The sequence below is a fragment of the Lipophrys pholis genome (assembly GCF_963383615.2).
Source record: "Lipophrys pholis genome assembly, chromosome: 1".
NCBI lineage: Eukaryota > Metazoa > Chordata > Actinopteri > Blenniiformes > Blenniidae > Lipophrys > Lipophrys pholis.
The window spans coordinates 18653525-18662996 of record NC_137635.1 but is presented as its reverse complement, the minus strand read 5'-3'; the positions used below and the strand labels follow the sequence as shown (position 1 = coordinate 18662996).

General features: G+C 40.0%; 1 protein-coding gene across 1 annotated transcript; it reads left to right on the top strand.

Annotated features, from left to right (window-relative positions):
- The first annotated feature begins 1462 nt into the window (after positions 1-1462).
- Positions 1463-8502, top strand: plbd1b (phospholipase B domain containing 1b). Its single transcript, XM_080466119.1, has 10 exons — positions 1463-1677; positions 2017-2100; positions 2571-2712; positions 2925-3071; positions 3921-4065; positions 5255-5455; positions 6744-6884; positions 7287-7472; positions 7575-7681; positions 7839-8502. Exons 1-10 carry the CDS (start codon positions 1520-1522, stop codon positions 8052-8054), a joined length of 1527 nt encoding a protein of 508 aa, XP_080322245.1. The 5' UTR covers positions 1463-1519; the 3' UTR covers positions 8055-8502.
- The last annotated feature ends 970 nt before the right edge of the window (positions 8503-9472 follow it).

The following is a 9472-nucleotide window of genomic DNA, read 5'->3' as shown; positions in this document are numbered from 1 at the left end:
GTGACCAGAGAGAAATAACCAACTATATCCTATTTCAATGCGCATGTCAGGACGTACCATTTCATTTTGTCCTAAAAAAACAACACAAAAAAAACTGAGCACGTTCACGGCAAATAAAAAAAAAAGACATTGAACGCCATCAACATTTACAATTTCATGAAATTAAAAGGAATGTCTAAAGCTCTGATTTGTTTGATTTTTATTGCGCTTTTTGAAATTACACGAACATAACATTAATACCCCTGTGGTTTTTATTATGATGGAACCATCTGTGATCAGTCACAGATTTTGCCCATTACATGTCGTCTTACAACGATTCTAAAAATACAGATTTATGAATTGCTCTTTCTGTAAAGAACACCTTCTGTTTTGGTCTTGTTCCTTTTCTAAAAAGTTATGGGAAGATATTTGCAACTAGATCTCTACCTGTATTGAACCACACTTTTTCCTTTGCTTTGATTATATAGTGTTTGACTTTGTTGACTTACCTTCTGTAAGCAAATGAACAACTCAATATTTCGTTTTGGTGGCAGTCTGTTTTATTATATATAAAAAGCACGTGACCCCGCCCACCATGGCGTACAGCCCCAGTGGCCTAATGGATAAGGCACTGGCCTCCTAAGCCAGGGATTGTGGGTTCGAGTCCCATCTGGGGTGGCTACTTTTCTTTTTTTTATTCGTATGACAGAAGTTCACGCGAATTTATTTTGATTATGAGAAACGTCTGCAGAAAGGAGTTAGCTCACAATTAAATATAAACAAATGCACTTTTCCTTGTGTACATTGAAGGTAAATAACCATCGCGTAATGGAGAAACCGCGCTTCAGCCTGTACGAACTGCTGAGCATTTTGGCTGTATCAGTCCAATCTGTGGAGATACAAAGGAGGACGAGTGATAAAGCGCACACTTGCCGTGAGTAATGTCATATTACATAAGTTTTAACAAATTTTTGATTAGATTCTGCCGTGCTGGTTAAATCATTATCATCAAAATGATTGTATGACACACAACCATGAATGGACGATACACATGTATTCCTGCTAAAGTTGTAGTAAAATTGTCTCTATTTATTTTTGTCAAGCATGACATTCAATAATTACATGTTTCATTTTGAAGACTAGGTCACATTAAGCATTTCAAAAATATAATCTTAATTTTTATGTTAAACCTTCCTTGACAACCATTCAATCTTGTTTCTGCCTCTATATATTTCTGTATATAAGTAAAAGCAACACATTAGAAAACACACCTGTTCAAATCCAAGTAGCTATAACCAGAGTCCCCTTTGTTACTCTTTCCAACATAACGTTGCTTTGACTGAAACAAGTTGAGTTTGTAAAATGTGTAAAAATGCTGTGTTTTCTGTATCATTTATTCTGCTAGTGTCATGACATTATCTTATATAATGTGTGTTATCTAACCTCAACCCTGTAACCCGGTCCTGTCTCCTTAGAGCTCCGAGAGGCCACCGTGCACTGGGATGCTGCCCAGAAAAGTGTGATCCTGAAGGAGGGGGTGATGGAGAGAGATGGAGGAGCCTATGCATACTTCAATGACACTCTGCTCCTCTCTGGATGGGGTGTATTGGAGATCAGCGCAGGCTATGGAGGAATCACCCAGGAAGATGAGACCACCTTCTTCTTGGCTGGTTATCTGGAAGGTTACCTCACTGCAGGGTGAGTGTCGCTACATCTGATTTCATGTAGTACAAAATGCAAAAAAAAAAATTTTGTATGACATTTCTCAATGTTGAGAGACTCCACTTAACCTCACATGTTTTTGCACTGTGGGAGGAAACCCAAGCACACACAGGGAGAACATGCAAACTCCACACAGAAAGGCTGACTGATCAGATCTCATTGGAGCAATACAAGACAAATATGGAGAAACTGTTTGATATTCACTGGGCCATATCTGATTAAATGTGTTTTCTGGAATATGCAGGCCGTTTGTGTATGGCGAAAGAAAAACCTGAAGTCATGAAATCTTCTACTCTTCTCATTTTTCTAATGCAGACAGATGTTCAGTCATTACTCCAACATGTACCCTCAGCTGATCAAGGATGAGAAGGTTTTGAATCCATTGAAAGCATTTCTGAGGTACTATGTTAACTGTACAAGAGTACATTTGCATATGTTGGTAGAAATGGATGTGATGCTTATTTAGAATAGAATAGAATAGAATAGAATAGAATAGAATAGAATGTATTAATCCCTGGGGGAAATTCTTGCAACACAGCTCCATGCAAGAAAAATCACAGAATAAATGGCACCAAAGTTAAAATGTCAATATGACTGGATAAGCAGTGACTAGTATTAACATAAAAGAATGAAATTACCAGAAAAACACAATAAACACTATTTACAGAGAGAAATAGAGGCTATGAAGGATCTCCTGTGGGTGCTCTGTTGTGCACTCTATATATGTTTTTTGAAATTGTAGGTGTAATTTTCTTGATTTAGGACTCAGCATAGTCAATGGTACATAGTATAATCACACAGTACAATTTACATGCAAATGAACTACAACAGTCTGATGGTGTCCCCTCCGCCCTTTGAATGAACCACAGTAAACAAGACCAGTGGACCAGAGAGCAGGTGAAACTGCGGGACAACAGCGACCCCATGTGGAAGCATCTGGGACTGATCCTGGCCCAGCTGGATGGACTCCATGCTGGAGCAGCACAGTGGGCGAAAAGCAAACACATAGAGGTGTGTGTGTGTGTGTGTGTGTGTGTGTGTGTGTGTGTGTGTGTGTGTGTGTGTGTGTGTGTGTGTGTGTGTGTGTGTGTGTGTGTGTGTGTGTGTGTGTGTGTGTGTGTTCATGGTAAAAGGAAAGAGAATGCATCTTTGAACGGTGTTGAAGGAGCTGTCACAGTTTCATCTCTCCTATCTCCATGACTTGCTCTTTCCATCCTGTGCAGCCCTTATCAGCGTTTGCGGTGCAGTTCCTGAATGGCGTTGGTGACCTCCTGGACCTCGTCCCAACTCTGACACCTCGCTCCAACTCCTCTGTGAGGCCAGGCGGTCTCAGGATGCCAGGAATGGGTCACTGCACAGCTCTCATTAAGGTCAGGCCAAGTTCATTTGGCTCAATTTGTGAGGGAGCTGTTTGGAAACCTCAACATTGGTCGAATGGCTGCTATTGTTGGGTTGCTGTATGGGCTCTCTACTTTTAAATGAGTCAGCGAGTTTAAAGAGCTCTTAAGAAAGAGCTCCTCTACTTACAACCATTCAAAAACACAAAGATGAAGTGTAAATGGACACCGAGTGATGCAGTGGAAAGTAAACACAACATTTGATCAATGTTTCATTAGTTTCATTATATACTTTTTAATTTGAAAATTTGAAAATCAAAGAATTGTTTATATTTAAATAAGAAAACACTTTTTTTTTTTAAATGTTTGGCACTTAAACCATCCTTTTAATTTATCTTCTGTCTTAAACCAGCCATTTTACATTGAGCCTCTTTAAGGACACCCCACCTGAAAGGCAATTCCAGCAAAAAACTCTTCAAGCATCACTGAGCCTGCACAGTAATAAGACCTGGGCTGCATCAACTCAGATTGATTTCATTTGAAAAATGTATATTTATTTTGTGAAGGTGTTCTTCTTCTTTTTTTTTTTTTTTGCAATGACATGCAGCATCAAGTGTCTGTAATTTGACTCCGGTCTCATTGATGGCTGGAATGACAGGAAAATGATCACATTAAGATTTTCATGAGAAACTAACATCAGCTTGTGGTTTTTAAATGTGGCCTTTACCAATAATGAACAGGAGCCTGTACGTTCTCCTCCAAGTAGTTAAAACAACTTTCCAAACTGCCATCATTTGACTCCATTCCCTAAACGCCTAAATTTATCGATTTGATGAAGGATCACAGATGCATCATTTGTTCTATTTTCTCTGTGTCTCTCAGGTGCTGCCAGGCTTTGAGAACCTGCTCTTTGGCCACTCTAGCTGGTATACCTATGCAGCCACCATGCGGATCTATAAACATTTGGACTTCAGAGTGTCTGACACACGGGTCGCCACAGGAAAAATGTCATTCAGCAGCTACCCTGGTGAATAAACTCAAAATGTTCACAGTTCATACTTTCAAAGACGCGCACACAGGCTACATGACATCGATGAAGTTGGCAGTGAACATTATTTTTACATGTTTTTCTTATTCGGAGAGACAAAGTGTATTAACCCACAGCGCAACAACTCATTGCATTCTTGTGAGAACTCCTGAGCCGAGGTGAACTGGTTGTCCTCAATCCTCACGGTTTCATTTTCATCTGGGAAAAATATAAACTCTGAAATCCAGGACTTAACCCAAATCCTCAATGAACAGTCGCTGTGCACCGTAATTCTGCAGCTAAGCATGCAGCTTAGTCATTAATAAGAAAACGTTTGACTCAGTGTGTCTGCGCCCGAACGCAACAGCGATGAAATACATTCCCTCAATGTCAGAGCAGAGGAGGATGAGTAATTTTGTGGCCAAAGATTTGTCAAGTGGTGCGGGCCATAAAAATCCTCTTAAAGGCTCCATTGCTATCAGAACACAAGTGGTTTTAAGGCTCTATTTTTAGAGACCAGCGGGCCAGGAAAACCACTTGGCTTCATTAAAACTAAGAGATGATAGACGCTGGTGTCAGTAGAGGTGACGTGAAACTCCTGCGTTGTTGTTAAGCTGCTGCCTCGGTCGGCCACAACACAAGAAACGATGCACAATGTGCAAATACAAGTGGATGAAATATTAAAGGTTCCACTAAAATAGAGTGATATAGTAATTATTGCTGTGGCATTAATACTTTCACACCTACAGGCCTTAATTCAGCTTAAATCTGGTCTTGCGTTGCCAACTGATGCATACTCACATACCAAAAGGATCTTCCCTGAAGCACTGTGTAATCTTTGTGCAGTCTAATGTCGCTACTTTGCATCGTACCGAAATGCGAGGTTAATGTCTCCAGGAGAACCGAACAGGAAGGTGGAAAGTAGAGCTTTGTGTCATCTGCCTAGCAATAAAAAAGGAACATTGTGGTGCTGGATACACCGGGAGGTGTATGTAGATTAAAAATAAAACGGAACTAAAACTGAACCTTGTGGAACACCAAGGGAGGAGAACTTGCTGATGATGAGTGACAACCGATGGTGACCACAAACGTTCTTTGAAGGATGATATTAAAAAACCCAAAAAGTCCTCAATGCTCTTCCATAAAAGTAGACAATGAATTGAAATGTGGCCACCATGTCTTCCCCCAGGCTTCCTCATGTCACTTGATGACTTCTACCTGCTGGGGAGCGGCCTGCTGATGACTCAGACTTCTATCGGGGTCTTCAATGCCTCCCTGTTTTCTCAGCTCAGCCCTCACAGCCTGCTGGCCTGGCAAAGGGTCCGGCTCGCCAACAGTCTGGCACACAGCGGCGAGGAGTGGGCACAGGTATTCTCCAAACACAACTCAGGTGAGAACTCCATGATCGAAAGAGAGACTTTTCACTCACACGTTGTTATTGAGACGCTTCCTGCCTGATTAATCCAGCTGGCGCCGTAACAACTCACGGGCCATATTTCCATGGAGGTTTTTTTCAGATTCAAGTACAACGTGTGTGTGTGTGTGTGTGCGTGCGTGCGTGCGTGCGTGCGTGCGTGTCTGTGTGTTTAATTGGGAAACTGCTTTGACGGTTGGCATCATGTTGCTATGCGAGTGCAGAGGAGAACAGGACAGGGTGTTCCTGAGACTGACAGACCTCTCAGCAGACTCTCAGACTCACCGTCCTGCCAATTTGCTGTAGTTAACACCACAGCTTTCACCTTCACCTGATTTTGCATCTTGTTTAGATGGAGTTAACGCCACACAGTTATTGTTTGAACAAGTACAAGTCATTTTCAAGTGCCAGAAGTTTACTGTGTTCCTTCCACAAGATCCAAATCCCTCAGGCATGTGCAAGACTGTGCATGTTCTCTTTCCAGCTCAGATCATGTACTAGAGCCAATGAGAGTTATGCTAAACGACGGACTCCTGTTGTTAGTCTTCTTGGAGCTAAAGCTTCGTCTGCAATAGATCTACAAGGAGACATACACAAAGGATACCTGGCAACTGATGCTCTGGACTTCTATCATCACAATACCTGCAAACTTAAAAGAATGAGGTCATAATGCTATCAGCAGACATTTAGAGGCTGGCATTGTTGTCAGAGCATTTTATACTTTAGTTTGTTTATCTCACTCTAGATTTTTACTAACATCAGGCATTTTGCTTAAGATTTTGATAATGCACAGTTCAATAATTTTCCTTTATCGGTAAAGATCCTATGAGCCAATCATAATCGTAACTTCAATTTAACTGTGAATAGACTTTTGTATCTCCATATTGCCTCCATTGTAATTAGTTAGGCCACTATTTGAGGATATCAATAATTCTTGTTTTATTTCTCTAATTGGCCCAGTTAAGTTGTACTATGTAATCTCTATAGAACTGATTAAACATCATAGTTGTTCAATATGCAATATCTGAATCTGTGTTGTATCAGTGTCTTTCTAGAAATTCATTCATCAACAAAAATTAGGTCAACGATTACTGGTGAAGTATTTCAATGAATACTCGATAGGTTCATAACTTTTAGTTTGTTTTATGAGCAAACAATGATCACATGTCCAAATTCTCTTGAATTTGCAAACATTTGGCAATGATCCCTGCTGACAATGTAACCTATACAGAAAGCACAACGTATATCCTGCTTTGTCTTACAGGAACATATAACAGCCAGTACATGGTGGTGGACCTGAGCAGGATCACTCTGGGTCACAGCATCAGAAACGGAGCTCTGACAGTTGTAGAGCAGATTCCTGGAAAGGTTGTGCACTCCGATCAGACTCAAGCTTTACGCAGAGGTAAGAAACAATTGTGTCTGTGTCAGTGTTTCTGTACATGAAGACACTCATTGTTCGGGAGACCAAAAGCAATTTCAAAAGGATGTCATCAGTCGATTAATTTGATCAATGGCATGAGGTTTGGTCATCAATTAGAGCTTCTGTTTCGCTTTATCCTCCTTCTCATCCCAGCTGACTACACCCTTTATAGGTCATGAGTACAAAGAGCAAACAAAGAGACACAATTTACAATCTACATCACTATCATTATATAGTTTCTCCAAATGTCAACTTGGAGGGGGCAATTATTGGTTTTTCAGAGTAAAATAATGTTGTGTATTATGGAAAAACAATGATTACTATATTGTAGGATTTTCTCTACAATCCAGATACCCTCCATCTTTGTTGTGCTGCATTTGACAGGTTATTGGCCATCCTACAACATACCATTTCACGCTGAAATCTACAACCTGAGCGGGTACAGCGCGATGTGGAGGAGATATGGAGAAGATTTTTCCTATGACCTTTGTCCCAGGGCTAAAATCCTTCGCAGGGATCAGGCCAAGGTGTCCGACCTCAGCTCCCTCAAACACATGATGAGATACAACAGTAGGTTTAAAAAGTCAATCATTTCCTATGTTTTTCTGTCTTATGTGAAAGGACTTCAAAGATGTGAAAAAAAACCCCACAAACATACACATTATGTTTCAGACTATAGGAGGGATCCTTACTCGAAGGGTCATCCTTGTAAAACCATCTGTTGCCGTAATGACCTCAGACCAAGGAGACCACTCCCAGGGGGCTGCTATGACACTAAGGTCAGAGCATGTCAGCAGATTAGGGCCAAAATCCACCTTAAATTGCTAAGTGCATCACACCATGAGTGTCTTGATGAAGTTTCACTTGTGATTTGCCACTTTGTCAACGGTTGCACTTTATTCCATCGATGCTCACAATACTTGTTTTATTCTAAAGGTGACAGACTACCAGATGGCTCTCCAGCTGGTCGCTGAGGCAATAAATGGTCCCACAACCCAGGGGGGTCTACGTCCGTTCTCATGGCACTCTTTCAACCTCACAACTCATCATGGACTCCCACCCACCTACAGCTTTCCTTTTGTCATCATGAAGCCCACACTGTGTCAGCCATGTCGAGTGAAGAGAGATGAAAAAGCCACTCTATCTGTATGAAGCTGCCATCATTTCCTGTTTAGATCAATAGTTCTTAATGTTTTGTCACAACACTGAACATCCTGCTGGGACATTGGAAAACTAGGTGCAAATTTTCCATCAATTAGGTGCAATATATTATAAAGATATATGTTATAACCTGTTTTTCAAGTCATTTCCTATCACTGACCTTCATTATAAGGCCAATGTCAATAGAAAGATATCAGGTAGAATATTTGTCATTAAAGAATTTATCTATTGATTCGTGCATCATCTCAAATCAATTTTTCTCATTTGTATCAAACACAGGTCATTAGACATGACTGGGATATCAGTGTTGTTCATTACTATGACATTATATTGGTGTTGCCATGGCAATTAAGGGTTTGTTTTCAGCTTGTTTGAAATTTTCAAAGGTTTGTATTTTATCCCTCAGGGAATTACAATATTTTTGTCTTCATGTCCAACCAATGGCTTTGTTTGTTTGCTTGATTGTTTGTTCATTAGTTAGTATAACAACAAAGTTAAATAATATAGTGTATCATAACAAAAACATTTGATATCTTATTAAATGTGGCACATTTGTTGCACTTAAACTCCAGAATTTTTCTAACAAATACTACGAAGACACATGCGGCATGTATGTCATTTGAAAGTGCATCCACAAGAAATGGATACAACCATGAAATAAGACTGATTTCACAAAAAATTCCTAAAAAATTACGTTTTAGGGAAGATGTTGGGATGGCCAACCAGTTTCATGCAGAACAAATAAATGAGTCAATGAATGAAATGAAACAGAAAAAGCTTTCACTTTTTTTGTTTATGATTTGTACACTAATTAACCAGTTGGATGACTTACCGGCTTGCATTGTAGACAATAAAAAAAAAATTTAATCTCAGAAATATGAAAAAGAAGAAGCTTACAGAACTAATGAAAAACCTCTAGATGAACAACCATACAGAAAGGATATGTGCAAAGAATGTTGGACCTATGGATACTTTAAAACCCACAATCAATACTAACTAGAAGCATTTAGTAGCACAGTGATCTAACACTCAGAGCCTCCAACTGCTATCACAATTGAAGATCAATGAAATACAACAATGCCATGACAAAGGAGAGCAAGGATTCCAGGTCAGCGGTGGATGTCACCACCAAAATTCCAGATTGGTCACCAAACCCCAGTAGACGTGAACAGCCTGAGGAAACTACAAATGCGGAGCCTCAGATGAATACTGAAGATGTTGTCAAGTATCTTCATATGATCTTCTAGAAGATTTAATGCTGCCCTAAATGCGATACCTACGACAACCAACACTCAAACCAACAAGTTGATACTCAGTACTAAGTCAAAGTATTTCAAAGCTGATTGCCCAAGTTAATATCAAGTGTAGCTGTTCTGCATATACCCAAACCCTCTCAGTCAAAGCATCAC

What these genes read in the sequence shown, in the direction of transcription:
- plbd1b (XM_080466119.1), top strand. Translation starts at nt 1,520, where the DNA reads ATGGAGAGAGATGGAGGAGCCTATGCATACTTCAATGACACTCTGCTC. An exon ending in GAAGGTTACCTCACTGCAGG is followed by an intron (nt 1,678 to 2,016) that starts GTGAGTGTCGCT and finishes TTTCTAATGCAG; the next exon opens with ACAGATGTTCAGTCATTACT. An exon ending in CCATTGAAAGCATTTCTGAG is followed by an intron (nt 2,101 to 2,570) that starts GTACTATGTTAA and finishes AATGAACCACAG; the next exon opens with TAAACAAGACCAGTGGACCA.